Below are 26,193 nucleotides of genomic sequence, written 5' to 3'. Positions count from 1 at the left end.
GTTTGATGTGCATCATGGCTGCGACAAACGAGATGAAGGTATTTCCCTTTATTTATTACAATATATTGTAAACAAATGCTTTGGTCGGCAGTCAGCGAGTGAGTACCTCCATTAGCACCAATTTCCCTGGAATGGGAGATGCTTGCATCCCGTTGCATTATGTCTGCGTGTGCTCAGTGTGCCCTGGCTGATAAAGAACAGCACGCGCTCAGTTGACAAGCTCAGTGTTTATGTCAACGCTGTCTTTGTTGTCACATCTATTTGAGGCCTTGCTGGTGGCTCATTGCGGTTGCCATGGAGATGGACTACACACCATGGGAAAGAGGTTGTATGCGGTAGTGTAAAATGGAAAGTAGAAAGTCACTTAACAGCAAGCGGTGCCCCATGTCTGACCTGATTCATTTGATCTGCAGCTGTAAATTTAACTACTTGTAGAATAATACAAAAACAAACATTTAAAGTAGATTTTAGGGATGTGTGTTTGAATGCAGCAATGTTATAATATGTTATTGGTGTGCAACCTTTCACAGCCATTGACGACTCTAGAAGCCAAATATGGATAACTGGGAGGGCTGGCAGTGAATGAGTTTAAATGCAATTAGACCTGGCCAAAGAAGCCTGCAACTCCTCTTCTTTCTTGGCCAATTGGATCTTCAATTCCTCAATCTGCGCCTGAAGCTCAGCAATCTGGTCTTGCAGGTCTGTCGTCTCAGCATCCAGCTTGCGTTTGGCCTTCTCCAGCTCTTGACGTGTTTTCTCTTCCTTCTTCAGACGCTCTGCAGGAATACAAACAATAGTTATCATGTGATATATGCAATGTAGTTAGATACGCAAAATTTAAATCATGTAAATACAGCTTGACAACACAAAAACACAGTTCTGCACCTTATCGGCAGTAGTGATGCCGGGGACAGTAGGGTTGGGCGTACCAGTATCATCGGTGCTGCTCTCATCAATGGACTACTACTACTGGTAATTCATCTGTTGTTGTGCCCACTGCTTTCTCACCCCTCCTCCAGCTGCTCAATCTCACTATCCACTTTTCTGTCCTGATCTACCCTCTGTCCTGCTATTGTCTCTCCATTTCAAACCACCTGGCAGAGACAGACGGTCACTGCATAGAGTTTGGGTTTTATTTGAGGTTTCTTCCTTATAAGGAGTTTCCCCCTTTCCTTCGTCTATATATTATACATATATACCCCATGTATAATGTTTGAGGACTGTGTTTCTTTTCTTCACCTGCTCAATGTGTAAAGTTGCTTGAGATAAAAATCTGTTGTGAATTGATACTATCAGAATGACTTGACTATTGCCTGTGTTGTTGTCATTATGTTTCTATTGCTTTTATTTGCTTATTCTTAATGGAAAAAAAATCCCAAATCACTAATAGTAAATGCTAGATGTTTCCCAAATTGAAAAAAAAATGCTGTTCATGTGCATCACTTACCCTCCAGATCCACCATCATCATTTCCTGCTTGTTCTTGAGCTTGCCCAGGTTCTTTGCTTTCTCCTCCTCCTCTGTTAGCATGACGGTAGCTTCGTTGATCCGGTCCTCCAGCAGCTTCTTCTCCTGTCAGGTACAAACAAAGCATTATTTAGACTTGGCCTTTCCTAATTGTTTTGCTGTTTGCTTTGACTTATTTAGTATTAAAAAGCCCCCTACCATAAATGTCCCATTAAAGATGTAAGCACACGTATTAGGACCACTCACCTTGTGGAACTTTGTATTTTGGTCCTCGAGCAACACAATGTCTTCTTCTAACTTCTTGATCTTTGCCTCAGCCGTCACCTTGTCGAGCTGAAGCTTCTGCCGTGCGGCTTCCTCCTCATCGAGCTGCTCCTCGAGATCCTGCGCAAAAGACGACATGAAGATCAGCACCAATTCAGCCACCAGCTTTCAAGGCTCATCCCTCACAAAAACAACCAAACCTGAATGTGCGACTGCATCTTCTTCTTCTCGTTCTGCAGACTCTGATTCCTCTCCTCTTCTTCCTCCACCCGAGATTCCAGGTCATGGAGGATCTCCTCGAGTTCTTGCTTCCTGGAGGCCAGACGAGATCTCATCTCTTCGGCCTCTGCGAACAGCTCCGTTTCTGCTTGGAGCTGCTCTGCTAAAATGGTCTTCTCCTCCACGAGCTGCCCAGGGCAAAGATGTTGAGTTTCTTGCTATTAAAAATGTATATACTGGAAACATTTTAGCTTTTGTTCAAAGCAAACATCATGTCAACCTGTTGGTGTTTCCTCTCCATATCCACAAGCTCATTTTCCACCATCAGCTGTCTCTCCTTCACCTTGACCAGCTCCTCATCTTTGGCTTGCATCTCCTCCTCCTGTCTGGTGACCTGCAGAAGAGGCTTAACCTGATCGGGGACAAAAGAAGCTGGTGTAAAATGTAGTGTTCCCAAGTCCAACAGTGTTATAGTTGTAAGATGCAGGTGTGGGTTTTCTTGCCTTGGTAAAGAGCCTCCACCACTGCCAGTGTCGCAGCTTCAAATAAGCAGCACAGTTCCTCTGGAGAACCTTCAGGGCGCTTAGCTGTTGCTGTTTCTTAGCAAAGGCCCTAGAAGAAAAACAAGTTAAATTAACATGTACTGTATCATTCATGCTTGTACCGTTTACCTTTAAAAATCACTTAGAGAGTACTTAGAGAGCACAGACCTCTACCATTAGTCACCTGTAAAAATCAATGAGTGAGCAGCTATGACACCGGATCTTAAGAGGGGGTAAAGTTTCATCTAGATCGAATGGAGGCGGAATATAATGAGATTTAATAATGCTAAACATTAGCTTATGTTTGACAGACATAAGAATCTGGAAATTGTTTTTGTTCCCTCAGAAAGAAAAATATGTGCTAACAATAAACTCTTACATTTAACGTGTACGGCATTTGCATACTCCATACACTCTAAGAAGTTTTATCAAGAAGAAAATAAAAGGCCCGCATATACATAAGTATTTAACGGCTCACATTTAATAGTGATTACGTTATTGGTGTTGATAATGTAATGTAATATCACATGACAATACCTTTAATTTAAAAGTGTACCACACACATAAGAGATGACATTACGCTACTCACTTGCGTGCCAAGTATCCACGGCACACAGACTGGAAGTAAATGATGATGTCGGTGATCTTCAGATCACGCTCCTCCTCCAAGTGAGCCAGTACGCCAGTTCTAAAGAAGATCTTACTCTGCCCGATGCGAAACAGGTTGGGGTCCAGCTCAAGGGCTTGAATCTGGCAAAGGAACGCAGAAAATTGCTACGGTGTCATCGCAGTCTAATAATTACAACCAGTTTAACACACATTACCATTCTCTCACAGGCCTGTTTCCCGTCCATGAAGCCCTTGGGGATAGCATTGGGAGTGAGGATCTCATATCTGAAAGGAATACAAAAGTCAAGTAAAAATGGTATTACCAGTGTAGTGTGATTGTATGTCACCTCTGTCTGAACTCCTGGAAGACAATGCGGTTGGGGAAGCCCTGTCTGCAGATACGGATCCCCTCCAGTACACCATTACACCTCAACTGGTCCAGAACCAAGTGAGGCTCTAGTTTACCTGCCTGGAAGAGGAAATAAAATCAAGTGAGAAAGCGACCACAACCTCTAACTGTTTATGAAACTGTGTTTGTGCCAAATGAAATGATCCAAAAAACATGACAGAAAACATATTTTGACTTGCCTCAATACTAAAAAGTATTGTAGATTTCAAATATGCATTTACTCGTTTTTCGTGGTTGGGGATGATACAGCGGACAAAGTTGGGGTTGGTGTTCCTCAGCGTGGCCATGAGCTTGGTGAGTGACTCCTTGTATAGCTGACCCACTGTCCTGAACATACCCTTCTTCGTTTTGTAGGTGGCGCCGAAGGCTGTCTCGTTCATGCCTGCCACCTGGTCCAGGCCCACTATACGATCGACTGGTGGGCGCAGATGAGGAGAACTGGTTAGAAGCTTGTGACTTGACAGAGTAAAGGGAGCAACGGTGACTGATGTGGTGATGTAGAGTAGTTACAACAAGGCCTGATGCAGATGGATGACAGGAACACTACATGTGACCGGAAGACAGCAGCAGGCACACAAACTGGCATCCTATGTCTTGCATTAACTCTCACTTCTGCACTATTTCATAACATATACTTTCGGTTTTTGTAAGCCTGCAGTAATTAATTGATTCATACTGTAAATTGCTTATCAATGAACTCACAAGGACTCAGGGTTAAAACATTAATATGAAAGAAATCCCCAGACACCGTGCATAAACAGAATAGGGGGTGACAAAGCAATCTGATTGGACACTTCATACAGTAAGTGCCAAAAAGGTCTTCTTTTTTTTGGGGGGGGGGGGGGGTAATTAGACTGTTAAAATATTAAGCGTTTAACAAGCGCTCTTTAGAGTTGCATAATATTGATTTCATCATAATCATCATTATCTTAATACACCTGGATGGAAGTCGGGGCTGTGCAGAATTGTCCACTTTAGTACTCCACAATGACATTTAGAGCATGGCATTTTTTTGGGCGTGAGGAGGAGGCAAAGCAGTTCACAGCGAAAAGGCCGAGTGTGCTTAATAATAAATAGGCCATCACCTCAACTGATTTAAATGATCTCTTATTTCTCAATCTGCAGCTTTGGAAAGTGAGGTAGAACCAGTAAAGAAGAAAAAGCCAAGTCTCAAGTAGGATTTTGAACAACTTTTCAGCCCTCAGTATTACACTGAAAAAGAGCGTTGAATTATTCTACCACACATGAAGAGGTGCATCCATGCATTTTTTATGCTGCTTAACCTCATTAGGGTTGCAGGTGTGCTGGAGAAACACTACAAATTCCCACCATTTACAGTAGAACCCACTGCTGTGGTGGTCTTGAGTTGTGCAACATCTAGTGTGAAGTGCACTTGACTTTCAGCATGCAGTCAAAGTCTGAAAGATTCAAAATGCTAAATTTTGGGTTTATGTGGAGTTTGAACAGACGTATGAAGTGATCTATTTGCTAATGTGAGCTGCAGTATTCGAACTCTGCCTCAAAAGCATTTCATTTAACTTTTAAAAAAAAGCAAACAATTAAGGTCAACAGTATATAGCTGTGAAATTCGTAGTGTTTTGTCTCGATCACATAACAACAAATATCACCCATCTAGTCAATCTACAGTATACAAACTCAGCAGGGCATACCAATTGTATAACGCTTCCCAAAGTGACACATCAACTCACTTGTGACCTAACATTGGGTGAATTACGGTCACAAGACTTTAATGAATCGCAGACTGCAGCAATGCAATGTGTGCCGGCTGTGTGAACACTCCAACACTCAGCTCATCGCCAACACAAACACCACGAACGGCATCTGGTTTCAATTGACTGCTACTAGGGATAAGGCGGGGAAATCAATGTTATTAAATGTTACCTCAATAGAGACCTTGATTTACTTCATTTATTGTTACCACACTATGGAAGCAAGGACACAATATACCTCCCAAAAAAACTGTACACCTTAAAAGATTGTTTAAAAATACAACAATCACAAGACCTATATGAGCGCACAAAGCACACTAGTTCCACTAAAGGCAGCTAGCTATACACTAGCCTAGCTCAGGGCTTATTGCTACTGCTTATGGCCAAGACATGGAGCCATGCAGCCTGAAAGCAAATGGCGACATTGTCTGAAGCATGACACATAGATCCATCAGATCTGGGCTAAAATGTACTGACAGGCTGTCACGTTAACCTGCTTTGTTTGTCGCTTGAGCGTATTGGTATCATATTTGCAACTACTATTTTGGCCCAGGTCTGCTATGACACTACAATTCACCTGCTGGCTCATCCAGACTAGTGACATTGTCATAGAATGAAGCCCTTTGAATGGTCTGAATCTCTATAACACAGAGACAAAGAGGGGAGGAGGGATGTTAAAGAAGTCATAGAAATCAGCTCAGTGAGGCAGACCCAGCCGCTGGTAGCTGGTGTAAGTGAAGCGCTTAAAAGGTGAATTGTTTAGATGAGCTTGAAATGACTCACCATCTTTCCACAGCTCTCCTATAAATTTGTCAGTGGACTGATGCAGAAGTGTGGCGACGTTGTCATTGAGGGGGTCCATGTTCTTCATTAACCACTCATCTGCCTTGTAGTCCACCTGAGGAAGGAGACCATAGTATTGTGTCAAAACTGATGGCATATTTAACAAATAAATAAATAAATCTATATAGCCCTTATTGCCCAAGATCAGATGGGCTCCATATAACCTATGACACTAATGAGGTTAAAAAAAAAAGAGGAAAAAAAGGCTCAAATTAATAGATGGCAAGCATTGTTGACATGCTTCAGGTAACTCAAATGTTTAGAATAAGACAGTCAAGTGTATATAGGAAACCGGCAGACATTTTTGACATTGCCAGGAAAGATTTCGGATGGCTATCACGCACAGATTGTACTTAACTCTTCAGTTCACAGCAGATCATTTATTTTGTGCATACCTAATATTGAACATTTGGCAATGTGGCTCTGCGCTTCTGCATTCTTTCCACCCACCGCACAAAATTGCAAATCTTTGCGGTTTTCAATGATAGTTGTGTAAGACGCAGTCCCTGTAATGTTAAGCAGATGTCCTCCTCAGCAGGTCTTTCTCTGTGTGATAAATGCTGTGTTCTGTTGCATAACGCCACAAGCAGTAATTCTATCTCAATTTCTACCACAGGAGAAGCTTGACCAGAACCATCTTTCCACTTGTAGATAATCATGGAGGAAAAGAAATACTTAAGGTCCTACACGGTATCACTAAAATAAGTCTGGCCCTCAACATATGGAAATGCTCCAAAAACACGTTAAATGTATCTAACGTACCTTTCCAGCATAGTGGATGATGCAGAAATCGGCTTTATCTTTGAGCTGGCGTGGTTTCTGGAACTTTGTGTGTGTTCCCTGTTCCTGGATCAGCTTGTCCACAAAGGTCTTGTCTGTGGCCTTGGGGAACCAGCACTCCTCATCCAGCAGAGCTAACACCCCTGGAGGGTTTGCCTGGAGGAAGAACAACAGTACTTCAAGGGCTCACATTACAATTTTTAGCATTACAGAATCGACATGAGAATTTCATTTCACTACTGACCGGCCTTTCAATTAGGTCGATGCAGGGCTGCAGGTCAAGGCCGAAGTCAATGAAGCTCCACTCGATTCCCTCCCTCTGGTACTCTTCCTGCTCAAGAATGAACATGGTGTGGTTGAAGAGCTGCTGCAGCTTCTCGTTGGTATAGTTGATGCAGAGCTGCTCAAAAGAGTTGAGCTGTTAAGAAAAGGGAAGAGAGAAACCATTAGCATTTATTTGACACATAATTGGACAAAACACTTTGTCCCAAATGAGCCAGACATCCATTGTGCAACAATGAAAAGAGTCAAACCTGAAAGATCTCAAAACCAGCAATGTCCAAGATGCCGATAAAAGAGGCCCCCTGTCTTTTGGTCCTGTCCAGAGCTTTGTTAATGCGATGGACCAGCCAACGGAAGAGACGCTCGTATGTTGCTTTAGCTAGGGCCTCTATAGCAAAGTCAGCCTGGTGCAAGGACCAAAGTCGTGAAACAGTACAACAACTAGTGATTTACTATATTATCAGTATTCTGTAATACACTTTATGGCAAATAAATTTTTTTTTACAACAAAATAAAGAGGACTATAATGGTGAAAGTGAAAAGGCCAATATGGGGCCGTCTGGATGTTAAAGTTGCGTTGTACCCTGGAACATGAACATGGAAGCACATAGATTTGATTTAATAGTACGCAGGGCGCTCGTGAAACATGAAATAGGTTCCTGCACCTCAATTCATGTTTATGCCCCTCAGTGGGTGTTGCTGTTTTGGTTGGCAAAGAATAAAAGTTAAAATACGGTATGTTTGTAAAACTCACCATTTTTACAAGAACAATTGACCAAATTTTTTTCACATACTGGACTTTTAGTGGTGCTATAATAAAAAAAACAGCATCTACAGAACACCAACCTGCTCTTTGGTTTGGGCTTTCTGGACATAGTCTCTTCCCACTTTGATCCTTGGTGAAAGGATGGCCCTGGTGAACTCCATGACATTCATGCCCAACAGGTGACACAGCTTCTGAGCAGCTGAGAAATGAAGTAAAAAAATATATATATATATATATTTTTTTTTTTAAACTAACAAACAGAAATCAAGGCTCTTCTGCAGCACTCTTTGACACATTGACATATAATAACAAAGATGACTATCTACTATTGATTTAAATTGTTTTTCCTGAAATTGTGTGACAGATTTCTCCATTTGTCTTAAAAATAATGGAACAGTCTGGAGCTCATGGAAAGACCCAACAATCTGTCTAGATCAGACAGCAAGCCTCTTCTAGAAATAACATTCCCTAGTCCTGGGTCCCGCTAGTCACATTTGGGAATATTTTGCCAAGTTGCAGCATTGGCACTCATGACTCAGTCTCCCACTATTGCTCTTTCTCCCGCTTAAAGGGGCAGCTATGCACAGCCACATGTGGAGGAACTGGGCCCCATTTCCTCTGAGGTGTAAATCTTCAGAACGATGTGCGGTAATAGTAGGCTGACAAGGTTCAGGGAAAGAGAGTGCATAAATCCACATCCTACTTCTTTCTCCACGCAGATCACAATGTAAAGGATGGTGAAAAAAGGGGAGAATATATGTGGAGTGGAAGAGAAGGGAGCTTCTAGGTACAAGGTTACACATCAGATGTGTGTCAGTTTATGTAAACCTTTGAAATAATTTAATTTGATTGATGACATTACACAGTACTTGATTGAGGGCAAATTCTGAAGTCTCTGAACTGATTCGTGCTTCAATTCCCAGCTGTTTTCTTATTTGTATGTATAATGTATTCAAATGTATTTCAATGCCTATAACATTTGACAAGTGTTAAGGTAAAATAAAGGCAAATAATAATAAAATGCTGTGTTACAAATAATATGGTTTTGAACAAAAGTGTTCAATGTGGTTAATGGAAAACAAACATTAAAAAACCCAACAAAAAAAGTTTCACTTGAAGCAGCTTAATATTTGACTGCAGGAGTAAAAAAAAAAATGTTCATAATTAGCACAGTAATTGGGATTTGGATTGAATGAATGCAGATATGAAACCAGTGTATCTAATCTACAATGAACCCTTGATATTTGGAGAAATGTTTTACCTGTATTATCAGGCATGGAGGCCTGGTCTGTGTTCCTTTCCTTCTTAAAGATAATGTTCCCAAACTGAAGAACCGAGGACACCACTTTCAACATGGCTGGGAAAATGAGAATCCAGGAAAAAGAGACACTTTAAGCAAACGTCAGAACTGTGTGGCAGATGTGCTCAACTCTAAGCTACAATGTTGCTCTATATTTAAACTGTCACATCATTAAATTGTTCATGTCTCCATTGTCTGTCTTTTTCATCATGGTCACCCCCACTCTAACCAATAGAAACATACCCAGAATCTCCTCGTGGGAGAAGCTCATAATGTGCATGGCCTCCATTGTCTCATGGAAGTTGTCTTTATCCTGCTGGCCCGGGATGGGGATGTTGCCATTTGACAGGAATCTGTAGTTGTTAAATCCCTCCAAAAGCAGGTCAGCTATGGACATAAGAATACAACCATAAGCCTTCAGAAGCATGGACAAGAGGGGGCTGCAATAAACTGGCATGAGTTAGGTCTGGGCTCTCAACTTTGTCCACATCAAACTCATCCAAGCAAGCTGTTGTGGGCTTTGAAAAGAAAAGGGCCTTCCCCAAAATGTTATTTAAAAAAAAGCATACAATTAAAAAAGTAACGTAAATTCTTGGTTAGATGATTGGGTGGAGCTGCTTTAGCCATAACATGTATACATCAAGGAAGAGCCAGCCCAATGTCCTGCAGCGACAAAGGAGTAAAAGAAAGAGCATCCATGTTGCATACTCACATTTGAGGTGTTCTCCAGCTCCAGCCAACAGCTGGTAAAAAATATGGAAGGTGCGTTCATCTTTGGCTTGGCGGATAGCTCTGGATTTCTCCAATAAATCTGACAGCCGATAGGTCAAGGAAAAAAAAAATCGCGTTTAATTTCTTTCTAACAAGTATGATAATAAAAAAAGGGATACATGTTTCAATGTTGGCTCCAACAATATATCCAGTGACATCAAAGTTGATGCGGATGAATTTCCCCTGCAATAGAAAATAGATGATTCAGGATGAGCTCAAGCCACACCACAGTACATTCATCAATTTCTAAGACGCTGGTGACATCTAAACAGCGGAACTGTGTTATGCTCCAATAGTGGATAACAACCAGTTGAAATTTATAATTGCACTTACGAAACGTGATGAGTTGTCGTTTTTCACTGTTTTCGCATTCCCAAATGATTCAAGAATGGGGTTGGCCTGTAAAAGCTGACGTTCCAGTTCACCCTGTGGGGAAAAGAAATAAGGAGTGTTACAGTAATCGTTTGTCAACACTTTACAATTTAACAACAAGCACAAATAATTAGAAAGTAATTGTGTGTCATTGATATTCCAAGTTAAAAATAAAAGTTCCATGCAGACAGATAGCAAATATCTGGAGATCATGTGTTTGCTACAGACCAGACAGACACAGTGACAACGTGTAAGTAGACAAAACAAAGCTGGATAGATTATGACAGCAGTAAGAAAAAAAAGACAAACACCAAGTGCACACCGTAGCATACTGCATTCTGCATATATACATTCGCGAGCTAACTCGACTTTTAACTAAAGTCGAAGCATAATTTGACTTTTGGCATAGAATTGAGATAAAATTAAATTGAATTGAAAATGAAAATAAAATTTAAAATAAAAATACAATATTCATCAAACTGAGTGTAAAAATTTAGCATTTTTCATTCATGACTATTCATAATTGCTGATTTTTGGTGGCAGTTGTTTTCATTCCTTAGCAATTGCTTCTTTCTCAAAGAAGGAGTTTAAAAAACAAATCTTGAAAAGAGAACTTAAAATAAAACGTTTGTATTAAAATGATTCAACTCTCATTGTACATTATTTTCAAAACTTCTAATAAATTGTAACTCGTAATAGTTTTAAGATATTTTTGTAATTTGAGTGCGCTACAATATTGTATTGATAAAAAGCTGCTCGTTCTTTACATAAATGCTGTTTGTTGACACTGGGCATAATGCTGGGGAGAAAAAAACTACTTTGGCCTTTTTAAAGTTTTTTTTTCTTGTGAGCTATCTGCACTGCTTATCTAGTATGTAGCAAATGGATTAGAAAAATGTCAAGAGGCTATCTTGGGAAATGTTTTTTCTGACGCTCTCAGAGACAAAATAAATATTTTTTCCATGAACAGGCAGTCAAACTAGATACTTTTGAGAAGCTAAATAAATAAATATATTATTTGTGCAGCTGTTAAAACATGTGGCCCATTTACTGTTTCCATCTAAAGCCACATTGTGAGCTAAATCAAACCAGAGAATCAAAAAAAAAAAGCTGAGGGAGAGGCATTTTTTTCTGGGGAATATTTTTGCCAAATTTCAAGAATAGCTACAGAAGCGCAAAGGGGCCATTTTTCCACAAAGAGGAACACTGAGGGATCAGCATTCAGGCATGTGATGTCAGACTTCATGCTTTTTAATTGAGCCTTTGAGCAGCTGGACTGAAGTGTGTGACACTGACTAAAAGTCCAGTTATTTGTTTTGATTTAAACACACAATAATCATGTGGTGCAGATTGAGATTCTGAATTGGAAACCTCCACTCAAATGTATGTTGTTTGTCTTTTGGCTCACAAAAAAACACACAAAAAATAGAAGCCGATTATAAAGCCCAGAGGGGGTCCACTTTAGCTGACCCACATATCTGACGCAATGGGAGTTAGTAGTGTGTCTGACTATGGCCAGCCTCCACAAGTGACTCCAATTGTTGCACAGCTGCTGCTGAAATGTACAGCCACTCTTTCTGAGGCCCTCTAATTATTGGATCATTTTCTGCATATCGCTGCCTTAGCTACAACTTTGACTCTCCCCGCAACACAGGCATTTTTGGCAGGCCGCGAAGAAGACTGGACAGATTGAGAAGAGTCAAAGAGGATCAGTCAAAGTGCTCCACTAAATCTTTCCAGCTGAGGATGTGTACTCAGTGGTAAAACATCTGCTCTAGGTCATAAAAAATGTTCACTTGTCTCAAGAGCAAGTAACAATGTTGTTTACCATTCTGGTTACTAAAATGACCTCACTTCAAGTCTTGAACAACGAGAGGCCCTTTTTTTTCCTTTCTTTTTTTTTACAAGAGTTTCGTTCTTATTACAGCCACATAAATTTGTATGCCAGTCAGAACCAGCCAATGGATTGTGTATTATTAACTTCCATATGCTAACACAATATTGCAAATGCTAATTAAAGTAAATGCAAGTCTGCCAAACATTTCCAGGCCATAAAACAAATAAAAAACAGCAAAGCAGTAACTGAGCGTGCATTCTTGTACTGCTTGACCACATATTCTTACACCACTGGGCAAACTATTTGCGCCAAGTATTTGCGTAAATATGAAAAATATTATAAAAGGCACTAACTAGGTGATTACATCCCTTAAATGACAAGTTAAATGTAAGATGCAAAGTATTGAACAAATAGCAGGTAATACATTTGTAAGAACTTTATACAGTGGTGCCTTGAGATACGAGTTATCCAACTTAGCAATTTTATACTTCGACTGAGATGCAAAGGCTATATATATGGTGGCAGCGAATTAACTCACTTTATAACAAGCAACAGTTTTGAAGATAGGAGACTTTTAATCTGTTTTTTGCCACTCCAAGTGGAAGATTACAAGCATATTTAAAACAAGCACATAACTTTGCCATTGGAAAGTCCGCTAACGTAATGCAAATGCACAAAGCAAAACGTCAAAGATGGGCTAACGATGTTGCAGTGTTATAAACGTGACCAACACATACAGTATATACGGACAATGTCGGACAACACAATAATAGTCACAGGCTGCAAAAAATATCTAATATTACTGCTGCTTCCTGGGTCGCTTAGTTGAGAAATTCTTCTTCGTTTGTATCTGTACATCTATTATGCTGCCCCTTGGTGGCCAAATCACACACAAGAATGAGCACATTGTGTCGCTGGAACGGGATAATGGCATTTTAATTCATTTCAATAGTGGAAGATGATTTGAGATCAAGTGTTTTGAGTTATAAGCAAGGTAATGCAACAAAAACAAACTCATAAGTCAAGGCACTACTGTATTTCACAATGCAGCAGGGGCGTTCTTACAAGTTAGATGGCGTAGCATATAGGCATGGGCCAAAAATATATTCAGACGGTATGATAATCGCAAGAAAATATATCTGAGTATCACGGCATTATAATAGATCTAAAATGGCTTTTCTTGTGTGCAATATTTGGGTAAATAAAAACAGTATTTATTCCCATTGAACTACTCATTGGGCTACTCATGTTGTCCTTAGGGCTAACTAGTACTCACTCGCACCATTTTTTTTTTAGGGACAATATTCATTAATCAAGAGAAAAAAGGCATCCATGTTCGCACAGTGTCTCTTTCGTCTTGCTCCCTAGCTCCTCCTCTGTGTGTAACTGCTCACCCATTCCCTCTATGCTCGCTGAGAAGGTGGGAAAAGAGAGGTGACTGTTTACTCAAATTTGCAAGCAGCCAATCATAGTGTGCCCTACTTAGAAGGACAGAAGAGCCAGTATTAGTGTTTATTGAAACCTTCACCTTTACTTTTTAAAACAATGGTAAACCGTCAAAACAGTTTTCAGCCCATGCCTAGTAACATATGAGTCTCCAAAATTTTACAGTGAAACCTTAAAAGGTCAAAAATTCTAAGAAGACCTCCAATTTGCTAAAAAAATAAAATGTCACCATTCTGAATCATTATACAAGTATCCACTGTATATATGTGTACAATAAAACGTCAGTAACACCCTCTAAACTTCAATGGCAAATGAGGAGCATAGTAAGGTGTTAAATAGAAGTTAACTATACCGCTTTGCCCCGCCCCCCCAAAAAATAATGATTGACTTTTGAGGTTCCACTGTAAATGTGATTGATTAATGTTGCAAGAGACCAGTAAATTAACAAAGCGGCCACGCTGTAAGTTTTGCCCAAGTGAGAGAGTGCTGCAAATCCTGCTCACTTGATAAGTACAGCTAAGGCTATGCTGAAAATAAAAGACAACCATTGCAGGTGAATGGATGTGGATGAAAAGCACCTATAGTCTACTGTATGAAAGCGTTAATAGTCTTTCTATGAGCAAAATGTGGATGGAAGCAGATTAGGTACTGCACCCCCCCCCCCAACCCCACTTTGTATTGTAAGTAAGGTGAGTCAGGTGAAAAGCTACATTCTACTCACATAAAAGAGGGCTCCGTTCTGTAGGACATGAGGGGATTCAAGTGTTATTATCATGAGAAGTCAATAATTACATTAATGTCATGATGTAAAAAAAAAATAATTAAGAATCCAAACGTAGCCGACAGTGAAAATAATAACAGCGGATCTTTGTAATGGTTCTCTATAACCTGAATTATTGGTATTGTTTCGGCCGGTCGGATAACGTTTGTATTGTTATTATGAAAAAATGGGGAAAAAAACAATAAAGTACTTTAAAACGTAATGTGTGCTAACTGTACTAAAAAAACAACGTACATAACTTTACATAATGTCACAATCACATAGACAACATGTACATGAAACACAACTATGGAATTTTGAAAGTACATGCCATCTTACAAAAGAGTACTTACAACTGCATTTTGCGTCTGACAGTAAAAAACTAAGTGAATACAATAAATTCCACGTTTCACGGATGTCAAAATTGTGTTCAATGCTTGTTTTAATTTTGACTGGATTGTTTTCCATCAACTAACTATTGACTGGTGAATAAGATTGTATTGCGTGCACATAAATGAAATAAAGCATATAATGAAAAATTGAAACTTGCCTGGAGCTTCACTGGGTTAGGAGATTCTGGCTGTTTGTTACAAATGAACAAATTGTAAAGTGTTAGATCGCACGCACAGATCTGCTGTCCAAAGTCATGGAAGATAACTCATTGGCAAACAGAAAACCCAAATGGCTGCCATTTATTTATATGGGCATCGATACTCCGGTTAAATTGTTTAGTTTCCTTGATAGAATATTGTTCAAATAATACTCACAGGAATGTTGTGATCTTTCCTCCCTTTGTGGGAGGAGGCAACATGTGCCAGGTACTGGATGACCTTCTTTGTGTTCTCCGTCTTGCCAGCTCCAGACTCACCACTGTATTAGACAGAAGAACAAAAAGGCTGTAACACAAGCTGTGGGGAAACTGTCTTGAAATGAACTACAAATGCATCCCATCTCCATCTCTGCCCCCCAAAAAATTCCAACAGGAAAGGGACAGCTGTACATATTTTTACTAGGCCCTTTCAGACTGAAGTTAAACTGCTCTGGCCTCCAAAACAATAGCAAAACCACACAAGGCTGCACAGGACCAGCACGCGTGTTTCTATGAATTTGCTGCATTGGTCTCGCTTAGCAAGATGTGGGTTTGTAAATGTCGAGCTTGCATTTTGCTGCTCCCTCTGCGGTGTTGCAAACAAAAACCAGAGGGATAAAATCCTTTAAAGTCTTGTAAGCCCTAAAAAAATAGAATTGAGGGACACTTTAGATTTAAAGCACGTCTGGGGTTTTACCGTAACTGCAAATTTGCGCATGCCAAGAATGCACAAAATAGTTTCGGACTCTTAAGGGTGAGTGAATGTGGGTCAATGCAAACACGGTTAAAGCACAGGTAATGGTGGAGGGATTGATGCCAATGTAACACTTGTTGAAGGTATAAGTGCTGGGTAATGTAATGTAATCACATCTTGTATGTAATGTATATTTCTACAAACAAAAAAAAAACCAAATACCTCCTTTAATATGGGTGGGCACATAATGTGACTATGTACAGCTCTGAAACATAAAATATACCAAAATACATGTATATAGATGATGAGATGACATTATTAATGTCTGATGCAAAATACTGCAACTACAGTTTGTTTGCAGCCAATGAAAAAATGTAAGTACAAAATAAGACGCCCATATCTATTTATAGAGAAGAGCTGTGGCATGGTTCATGTCTTGATAACTTTGGAATTTTCTTCATTCTTGTCATCTGCACACTCTTGTTAGTAGAAAAGCCAGATGATTATATGACAAAAAATTTTTTATTTCAAGTAACAAAGGTCTGGTCAGTGTCACAAGGACCTAAAGCAACACTCTTGACTTTGCAAAACTGTCTGCTCCACTAAGAGGAACTAATTATATGCCTGTTACTTTCAAACCTATGTGCGTTCGTGTGTGCAATTGTTCCAGTTTTATTCCGCAACATAAATTGTATGAACAGCAGCAGACTACACGGCCTGTAGACTCACGTGCACAGAATGGATTGGTCCTCTCGATCTGTGGGAAACAACAAAGAGAAAGAAACAAGGATAAGTCAATCTCAGTCTGTCCTTGACACAGTCTTCAGTGGCTCTTTGACGGACAGCATAAACAATTGCAGGAGCCTGAGTAAAGTGTAACCAACAGTTCTCAGAAGTGAGGGATATTACAGTTTTTTACAATTGCTTTAAATATATACAGTATATTAAAAAACAAAAACAAAACAAAGCTCCACAGGTCTTTGCTGAAATGTCCAAACCGACTTAAATGTTAAGTGTCCCAAAGACGTATTTATAAGTTTTTATGTTCTATTTTTTATTTTTTAAATATGCTTGAGCATACAGCAGGCTTTGATGCAGCCTCTCAACTGCAAAGAACGGTTGAAGAAATGGTAGTTATTACACAAACAGCCAGCAGGTAGCAGCAGAGCAAAAGAGCTCAACCAGGAGCCATGTTGAAAAAAAGCTCATTTCTACTCACATTTCTAAATAGATTTGTGAATAATGATAAAACTTACCTATATTCTAATGCTAATTGCTGCAAAACGGAAACAGACAGAAATAAAAAAAAATTCTGAAGAAAGAAGAGACTAATCTTTCTTTTGGTAGGTTCCATGTTTTTATAGCAATAGAACACGATATTCTGTGGGCCTTGCGAAATCAGTCAAAATCCAGTAAAACAGGAGTGAAGGGGATTGCTTCTGTGAAAATGGCTGGGAGTGAATGAGTTAATAATATAATATCTTAAATAAAAAAATATTTGCTTGATTTAAATGGTACTTTTATTACATTTATAAAGCGCTTTTCCACCTTCCAAGGCCCTCAAAGTGCTTTACATTTTGACTACTCATTCACCTACTGATGATGACGCAGCATCAGCAGCAACAGTGGCCTTGGTTCGAACCCACAACCTCAGGGTTGCGAGACGACCACTGAGCCACGCCGCCCCCTTGATGAACTGATTCAAAATTCAGATTGCATCAGTGAGTGACTTCAGTGAAGGAATACAAGTAAGTTATTGGTTAAACAACTAGAGAAGCACAGATTGCTGGAAACAAGAGAGAGGTGGAAGGGGATTTCATTGGCTGGCACTTATATTAACCGGGAATATTTTGAATAACACTTTCACCAACTGTCTTGTGTATATGTCAACATATTGCGTTGCTGAAGCACTGTCAGCTTGAGGTGAAGTGCTGACTATGTGGAAAGGTACGAGGACACAGCTGGAGGAATCATCAGGGGCAATCTGGATTTCCTGGCATTGACTAGGAACTTCCTGCAGTTAAATTCTGTGACAAGGGTGTGCGGCTACACATATACACACACACCTATGTCAGAGTTTGCAAAGAAAATACATCTGTGCATGCTGGAGGTGCAGTGGATATAAAAATTCATACACACGTTGTTAAAAATGCCAGGTTTTTGCGGTATGAAAAATGAGACCAAGATAATTGCAGGGGGGTTTTCACGCCATTAATCTGACATACTACCTACTCATTTTGAAAACCATTTGAATGTTTTCAAGAGGGGAAGTAAAAAAATAAAACAAAATTGAAATGTGGTTGCACAAGTGTGCACACCCTCTTAAAACATGGCTGTGGCTGTCTTCATAACAGAGTCAGAACAGGCACCTGACTAATTGGTCAATTCGAACTGGGTTTGAAGTTTCATACTTAACACACATTTTGGGATCTGTGAGAAACAGAAATATAAGTTTCGATTTTAAGAATCAAGTCTACGCTTAACACAATCCTTAGAAAGCAAAGTCATACCATTTCAACAAGCCTCTTTATTCATGTTGCTATCTGAAGCAACACACCAACACCACTCAGATAGCTGCTCTTTATCAGTTTGAATGCAGGCACAGTGGAAAGATAGGATCCTGTCTCTTCACTTCCATATGCTAACACTTCCACCACCATTATATATCAAGGGCACAGACAATCTCGGAATCTTTGCAAATCGGTAAAGAAGCAAATACCCATCCACAATGTTCCTTATAATCATACTTAATGCTCATAAGGTGAGTTTGTGGGCTGCACATGACTAGAGGAGATTGTGCCAGTTTCATATGACTTTACCAAGGCTACAACGTTGACATTTCCCCTCCAAGATATAAAAGCCACGAGTAACACAAGGTAAAAATGGAGAATATTATTAATACAAGAGATAACAGACAATTTTGTTAAATCACAACGATAGTAAAATGTGTACCAAAAAATACAAAGACTGCAGTCCATACACTGACTTAAAAGACTGTACGAAAAGACACCCGTGTCTAGTCATTCTTAATGGATCTCTTAAGAGCAGAAAATGAGCTAAGTGATAAATGGACTGACCTTATAAAACTTTCTACACCATTTGGTACTCAAAGTGCTTTACATACAATGCGTCACATTCACCCAAGTTTAACACACAAGTTTTAACTGACTGAAAATTAAGGCATCAAACTGTAGCAATACTTCTAGACCAAAATTATGTATACACTTTAAAAAATCTATCAAATAACCATATGTGGACATTGGACAAAAACGTATTGAGTTTCTTTATATGGCAACAAACAATAGTTAGTTAGGTACTGCTGATTTTTTTTGTCATTCTTTGGCTGTGGTGTGTGTTTTGAGATTGTTTATTAAATGCTTGAACACCATATTATAACAAGTCCTACTGAAAGTTTAAATGTCATTAACCATATCATTGTAATACGGCTTCCACATAGCAGGAAACACTTATTACTGGAAAGAAGCAACTAGACCATTCAAATTGACATGCATATCAACGGTGTTGTAAACGTTAGAGTGGTGAATCGATTAAAATAATTTACTTCAGCAACAAAATGACAAAGAGCACTGGTGTCAGTAGAGCAGAGGTGGGCAATCTCGGTCTTCGAGGGCCGGAGTCCCGCAGGTTTCGGAGGTTTCTTATTTCCAACACAAGCTGATTCCAATCGACAGGATCGTTATCAGGCTTATGCAGAGCTTGCTAATGAGCTGATCATATATCAGCTGTGTTAGAGAAGGGCAACATGCAAAACCTGCAGGACTCCGGCCCTCGATGCCCACCTCTGCAGTAGAGTTTGGCCTGGCGTGTGTCAGCCACAGTTTTACAAATGGAAACATATGCAGTAGAGATCCTCAGTATTTGCTTTCCAATGTGGAACATATTTGAGGACACGGCTATGAAATCTGATCGGGAGATAAACTGCTCGAGGAACTCCTCCAATAATATTTTTTATTTCAATCAAGATATTCATGCAAAATGAAGAAAAGGAACTCTACTTAATAAATATATCTGTTCTATAACAAATCACTTCTGACAGCCAGTAAGGTAGCCAAGAGCTGACTGGAGTAGAGAAAATGGAAAAATTTGTGACTGATGAGGTGAAGATGAAGACATACTTTAACTGGTTCCAATGCCCCCTTGCCACTCTCAGCAGATCTACCAACTAGAGTGGCAAAAAAAAAAGAAGAGGTGCACTATAGAAAAAAACTATTGGTTGCTAAATTGATTAACCAGATTGGTTCTTAAGTAATTGGACATTTGAAATGATTGTAAATAAAAACAACATTTCCAATACTGTAATGTGAATGGAATACGTGCACCAGGTCCATGAGGTACTTCCAGTGATCGGCATTTTAGTGTCTGGTTAATTTCCTACTCTAATAAACAGTGGATGAATAAACGAACAGAAAAATTCGAGTGCATCAACTGGCAGGCAAATGAGTAAACATAATGTGTGGGATCATTTTAAGTTCCAGAAAATAGAGGCTGGGTCAAATGAACAACTACGCTAGCAGCAATGTCACTATGTTGTCATGTACTTGAGAGTTCAACACAACAAGAGAAGAATACTTTGTGTCAAGATGAAGGTGAGGGCTTGTCAGAAGGGAAGGAAATGACATGTTCCATTAAAACAGCAAAGCTATAATATTTGTGACTAAAACCCGTCTACCTTTAGCAAGACAATCAATTTGACTCTTGGGTTGCCCCATTCCAATCACATCTTGTTCCAGCTAGTTTCGAGCAACAGCACTATAGCTACATGGGTTAATACCAGTCACTGCTCTAGAGCTATTGCTGTATCTTTGAGAAATGTGGTGAATCCCATAAATTTCCTGCACCGTGTCTAGTAACGTGTACTAACGGACGGGTTTGGGTTATTAGTTGAAAGGGCCATAAGAGTTTTTACTGTGAGCTGGAATTGCTAGCAGGTGAAGAAAAGCCTTCTCTTAGTGTATAGTCTGTTATTAGAAACATTCCCAAGCTTTTTATCAGACATTCTTGGCTGCGTAAATTACGCAATACAGTGTTCAGTGTCATGAACAACACTTAGCACCCGATTAACAGCTTTTGTTAATGGATGTCATACTTTTGTATTTTGAGAAAAAGCCTGTCTCTGAATGGATGTCAAGGAGCCATACATTTGGTAAACACTAAACACTCACTGATCTATGGCGATAAGGTTCCACTACCCGATCGAAGGACTGCTTGTCCATGTTGGGAGTCCATAATTGATGACATGACATCTTTCAATATCTTTTTATTATTCATAAAGAGTCATTAGCGATATCATATCAAAAGAAAAAAAAATCAGTGCACTGATCAACAACAGAAGTGCATTAAGTTTACCAGTCTGCTTACACACTCTATTTACTGTATTTGAGTCAACACCCCATTAAACAGTGCATCAGAGCGTTGGTGGGCAAAACAGCAATGTTGAGGTAATTAACGGATGCCTGCGAGACTCAGACACCCCTTAGCCAACAACAAGATGCTGTCATTTGTTAACAGCTCGAAATGTAATGCATTGTTGAGAACTTGAGATCGCGTCTAAACACAATCATACGAATTGATATAATAACAGAAATACTGGAATGACAACTGAAACTGAAATCTTCCGACTTCTGTACTTTGACAAGCCTATTATGTCAATTAAAAATAGCAACGTCAATAAAATTGTAGTCCGGTCAGATTCCAAAATGTGTCAATATTTACTACAATGTGCTGCTTTTAATGGCTTCATCATCAACACATTTGTGTTTTGCTATCAAAATGGATAATCGCTAATATTATAATGTTAATCAGTTTGATGAGATGCTCTGGGCCACCGCACGGAGCAGCTGGCATCCACTAATCTCCAACCTACAAACCTCTTTTTCTAAGCACAACAATGGGAAATGAGTTAGAATGGTGGTGCGTTACAATGTCTCTCTCCTTCCTTCCTCCCATTATGAATTATGACATTTGTGCAGGGTGTGCACTAATATCGAGAGCATACAATATTTGCTTTGTGCTTCTTGAAAATCTGATATTAAGTGGCGGGCCTAGAAGAAACAATCGTGACATCACTAAGGATATGAATGCAAATCCTAATCCAAGATTCTGAAGACACACGTAAGATTCAGAAACCGGAAGCCTCCAGAGCACAAAAGCGAGCCTCAGTGACAAAAATGCCACTAGCATGACGCTTCTTCCATTTGATATTAAATATGCTGTCGTAATGTTGCCACAATTAATGGTTTTGCTAGATGGCTGCTTTTGTAACGTGCAACAGGGTTCAGCGTGATTGACGGGATTGCCTACCAAACCACCTCTTTTTTACGTGAAAGAATGTGTAATCATTCTAATACATTGTCTGTTGCTTCATGGGAGTTTTCTCTTTGGTGCTACTGGCTCTGGTTTCACTTTCAACAGTGTCTAAACATACCTGCAGTTGACTGTATGTGTTTCTGACCAAACAAACCTGAACTAGCTCCTCCCTGTTCACCACCATAACGTCAGTGTAAAAACTACAGTGTGCGCCGGTAGGCTACTGAAGCCACTAAGAGGGAAAAAAACATCCAAACTTTGTGACCTGAAAAAATAATTTATCAATTCAATTGATTCATCGGAAGCTCTTATGTGTTAAACTGGTCAGTAGAAAATACGTTGCTTATATTGCTCATTTGGAACAGGCGTCAAAGTATAAAAATAGATCATGCTTGTTTTGCTTTGATAGGCTGTGAAGCCTGAGAGGAGTGACAGGGCTGTCCAGTTTGTCACCACCATCACTTGTAAGCCATCTCCGTCGCACAAAGGGCCTATTGTCGAGCACAATGGGGTCACCCTCTGTGTTCTTGATGGTCTGAGCCCAGTCGGTCAGAGAGTCGGGAAGTTTGCCAACTACAAGGATGCTTGAAGATGCAATTCAGTGTAAAGGACTTCAGTCACAAGTTTTGGGCTGATGGGATACAATCAGCAAAGCTATTTTTAGTCACCATGAAAGATAAAGACAAACTAAGGAACCGATCAAGTAGTCTGGGGTCTAGTAGTTGCAGTCCTTTGTCCGCTTTACCACTCAAAGGCACTGATCAGTACCGTGTATGCATAGGCTGAGCAGTAAACACACAAAGGATAATACAGCCGCCATTGAAAACCAGCAACCATTAATCATGAGAAAGAGATATTCCCCGTCTTAAGGCTGAACCACCAGTTTTTCATAAAACCAATGAACTCATCACAGTACAATGACTGTGACATCATCTAAAGTTATGATCATATCCAGTGCGGGGATATCAAATACTGGGAGCAGATGGTGTATTTGATTAAAAAACGATCCTATTGCACATCATAGGCCGCCTTATACTGAGGTAATTTGTGACGGAAATGGACAGCAGCCGACTTACCTTGTAGCATGCATCTGTAAGCAGACTCTGAGATGGCGTAGATGTGAGGTGGCATCTCGTGCCTCTTTTTGCCCCGGTACATTTCCACGATGTTCTCCGAGTAGATGGGGAGGTTTTTGTAGGGATTTATGACTACGCAGAAGAGGCCAGAGTATGTCTATTAAAAAAACAAAAAAAAAAACAAAGAAAATCAAAGTCAATCTAAATGCAATTCCAGTGGCCACAATTATTTCAGTTCATATTTGCTAATGCTTTTATATTTGCATGGATTGCTGATGACTAATTAGACAGTGACTCAGCACAAAAAGGAGCTCAATGTGAATCTTGCTGCTTCTTTTACACATTGAAATGCACTTCTTATCAATAATAACAAATTATGTAATTGGCGAAAAAGCTTTGGCAATTCTTCCCTGATATCTATTAATGAGTGACCGAAAATCAGATAGTGAGGCTGATGCGGTATGGCTACATAATGTGAACAGACATGCAATTTGTAGACAAACAGGCCGTAGTAGGGTTAATCCCTGAACACTCCATTAAGTCAAGAGTGCATGACGCTGTGCAGTAGAAACTGATAGGATTAAGACTATTTCAAACACATATCAATGACTGGGATCAAAGGTCTTGATTCATGAGTGGGAAAAACAACAACAACTAAACAAAACAAAAAAAACTGTATTTACCACTACTTTGATTACTTGACAATATATTAAATCCATAGTTCAGACAAGCGTCATGGAAACATGTTTAGAATCTCTGCATGGTAAGCAGACAGGTATCCGCTGTCATTGCTAGCTGGATTTCAATGAATGTGCAAATCACCATATATACACAAAAACAGAACCCAGGTAAATAAAACATCCTCCGTAAATCAAAACCAGAACAAAAGCTCGACCATTAAAAAGGAAAAAAGCTGCTGACAAACAAATGAGCCAATTTTCTTCCATGTGAGCAGATTTGGACATACCTGTAGATGTGTGCTACAAAAGTCAACAACATACAGTATTTGCCACAGGGGATGTAAAAATACGGTAAATGACTGTTCGTAACTAATCATGCTAATATTCAAACCTTTCCAGCTGGCATCGACTAAACTTCTAGTACGTATTGTGTGCCACAGTAACCCCATCACGGACCCCCTACGGTGGGCACAGCGCCAGGCAGACGGATCACTGCTACCGACCCAGCATGGGCCACGGGCAGTGGGGAGACAGGAATGACTCAGCTGGCTGCCCTTGACAGTGGACCGCAGGGGATATTTGTGGGATTAGCGAGACTCTCAGGGCAATTGGCCGCCTAGACGGGCAACTGTGAATGGACACCAGCCAGTAAAGCATTAATCTTTTTTTTCCTCTGAAAACTGCTAATATACTGATATACAGTTCAACAGTATTTTAAGACTCTTTGGGCACAATGTACATCTTGGCTCCTCACTATTATGAGAAACTGCAAGTGGGGAATTCTGACAAGGTTTAAATGGCCCTCAGATAGGGCTGGGCAATAAATCGAATTAATTCGATACATCGCCATTTTAAAAATTGAATCGTTGAAAATTTGCTAAATCGTGAAATAAAATTTTGTCTTTTGGATTATTAAAAGCTGATGTTCTTATGTTCTGTTACATTCAAATGTTTTTGTGAGTTGTAATTTTGCATAAGTGGCAGAATGCTGGAGGGTTGGTTTACAAGACATGTTTAAAATAGCTACCAACTGCTTAATTGTTGCATTTAAGAACAAACTATGAATGTAAAATTTATGTTAAAACTAATCTAGAATCAGTATACATTATTGTTGTCTGGACATTTTGCACAGGAATTATTTTTGAATAAATGAAACCTTTAAATAAATGTTTGTCGGGTTTATTAGATTAAGATCGATTAAAATCGTAATCGTCCTGAATGACTGCAAAAATCGAGATTTAATTTTTTGGCCATATCGCCCAGCCCTACCCTCAGCACTTGGTGAAAGCAAAAATAAATGTCTATGAAGCGGAAAATGCTTAGCAACAGGGTCTCAATTTCTCTCAATGGACAAGGAGAGACCATCTCATGTTTCATTCAAACATAACTAGACCTTGCTTGCTGAATGCTAAAGACATGCAGAACAGATTCAAGCATGCTTACCCATTTCAGCTAAATTAGCTGACCAACGGAACAGGAAGATGCATATATTTTTGCTATTTTTGCTCTAAATCACAAGCATCCACAAACGGAAAAGATGTTATCAGTGTAAAATTGAACTGTGCAACAAAAAACAATTGAAACTGGTCTAGGGTAAGGTAAATATCTCTAACTATAGCCTACCACTGCAAGTTACAACATATTGTAACCCTCTAGACATGGCCGCTGGTGCACTTTCAATCACATTTTTGAACAAATGTAATAAAATAAACACAAACACATAATGTATTCACAGATGACCTGCCATTCGTTACAGCTGAGTCAGACTCTGAGTCACTTCAAGTCAACCAGCCAATCACTGACTCTGACATCCCTCAACAGGCCAGGCCATGCCTTTTAAAGTCACACGCATTCAGTCACAGTCACAGATACAGTACTGTAGAAAGTGAGGATGGCAACTCCAAGTGGATAAAAATAATACCTGCCTCTCACATGCATAATGTATTGCTATTATGCAGAAAATAAATATTTAGAGTCTATAACTCTGTGTGATGCCATGAAGGTATCTGAAAGTGATTAAATGAATGAATGTGATTGGATGAACAACTCGGGGGGGTGGGGCCTGTGCAACAGAGGACAGCCGGGAGAGTTAGGGAGGAGCGCACAGTCAATTGAAGACTAAAAATAATGCAAACTTTGTCATTGATTACCCGTAGTCGACTCGACTATCGTCGATTTTTTAAATATTTTTTTTAACCTGAAGTCGTTCAACACCTAGTACTTAAAGATGAGCGTGTAGCAGCTTGATTCAATAATGCAACACAGGGTCATCAATAAAACAGACTTGCACTGAAATATTCTTGGACAGCTGCTCAAAAAAGGAAGGGTGAAATGATGCCTGACAAGGCTTAATGTAGGACCCTGATCGTTGAATAAAGAAATCACGAGGAGGGAATGCTCTGCAATAATCTATGTATATTTACTGACAATG

The 26,193-nt window shown here is 39.6% G+C and overlaps 1 protein-coding gene across 4 annotated transcripts in view; it reads right to left on the bottom strand.

Moving 5' to 3' along the window:
- The window catches only part of LOC147169623 (myosin-10), a 40,060-nt gene that overhangs the window by 9,623 nt on the left and 4,244 nt on the right, over nucleotides 1–26,193 (bottom strand). Inside the window, exons 3-28 of one of the 4 annotated variants that reach the window (XM_086083242.1) lie at nucleotides 23,083–23,239; nucleotides 16,409–16,436; nucleotides 15,164–15,266; nucleotides 14,947–14,976; nucleotides 14,358–14,375; nucleotides 10,315–10,407; nucleotides 10,101–10,164; nucleotides 9,923–10,021; nucleotides 9,454–9,597; nucleotides 9,172–9,267; nucleotides 7,991–8,109; nucleotides 7,396–7,548; nucleotides 7,107–7,280; nucleotides 6,845–7,018; nucleotides 6,023–6,137; nucleotides 5,817–5,879; nucleotides 3,731–3,924; nucleotides 3,448–3,569; nucleotides 3,316–3,385; nucleotides 3,081–3,241; nucleotides 2,453–2,561; nucleotides 2,230–2,361; nucleotides 1,931–2,137; nucleotides 1,713–1,850; nucleotides 1,448–1,571; nucleotides 605–776 (exon numbers count right to left, since the gene is read on the bottom strand). In XM_086083242.1, coding sequence (XP_085939368.1) covers nucleotides 605–776; nucleotides 1,448–1,571; nucleotides 1,713–1,850; nucleotides 1,931–2,137; nucleotides 2,230–2,361; nucleotides 2,453–2,561; nucleotides 3,081–3,241; nucleotides 3,316–3,385; nucleotides 3,448–3,569; nucleotides 3,731–3,924; nucleotides 5,817–5,879; nucleotides 6,023–6,137; nucleotides 6,845–7,018; nucleotides 7,107–7,280; nucleotides 7,396–7,548; nucleotides 7,991–8,109; nucleotides 9,172–9,267; nucleotides 9,454–9,597; nucleotides 9,923–10,021; nucleotides 10,101–10,164; nucleotides 10,315–10,407; nucleotides 14,358–14,375; nucleotides 14,947–14,976; nucleotides 15,164–15,266; nucleotides 16,409–16,436; nucleotides 23,083–23,239 — 3,059 coding nt within the window. The remainder of the gene's footprint in view (nucleotides 1–604; nucleotides 777–1,447; nucleotides 1,572–1,712; nucleotides 1,851–1,930; nucleotides 2,138–2,229; nucleotides 2,362–2,452; nucleotides 2,562–3,080; nucleotides 3,242–3,315; nucleotides 3,386–3,447; nucleotides 3,570–3,730; nucleotides 3,925–5,816; nucleotides 5,880–6,022; nucleotides 6,138–6,844; nucleotides 7,019–7,106; nucleotides 7,281–7,395; nucleotides 7,549–7,990; nucleotides 8,110–9,171; nucleotides 9,268–9,453; nucleotides 9,598–9,922; nucleotides 10,022–10,100; nucleotides 10,165–10,314; nucleotides 10,408–14,357; nucleotides 14,376–14,946; nucleotides 14,977–15,163; nucleotides 15,267–16,408; nucleotides 16,437–23,082; nucleotides 23,240–26,193) is intronic. The other 3 variants (XM_086083244.1, XM_086083243.1, XM_086083245.1) reach the window with 3 other exon arrangements.

Source organism: Leptonotus elevatus, chromosome 8 (assembly GCF_054856555.1).
Source record: "Leptonotus elevatus isolate MCC_2025b chromosome 8, RoL_Lele_1.0, whole genome shotgun sequence".
Taxonomy (NCBI): domain Eukaryota; kingdom Metazoa; phylum Chordata; class Actinopteri; order Syngnathiformes; family Syngnathidae; genus Leptonotus; species Leptonotus elevatus.
Note: the sequence above shows the minus strand (reverse complement) of the source record. Positions and strands in the feature narration are given on the sequence as shown.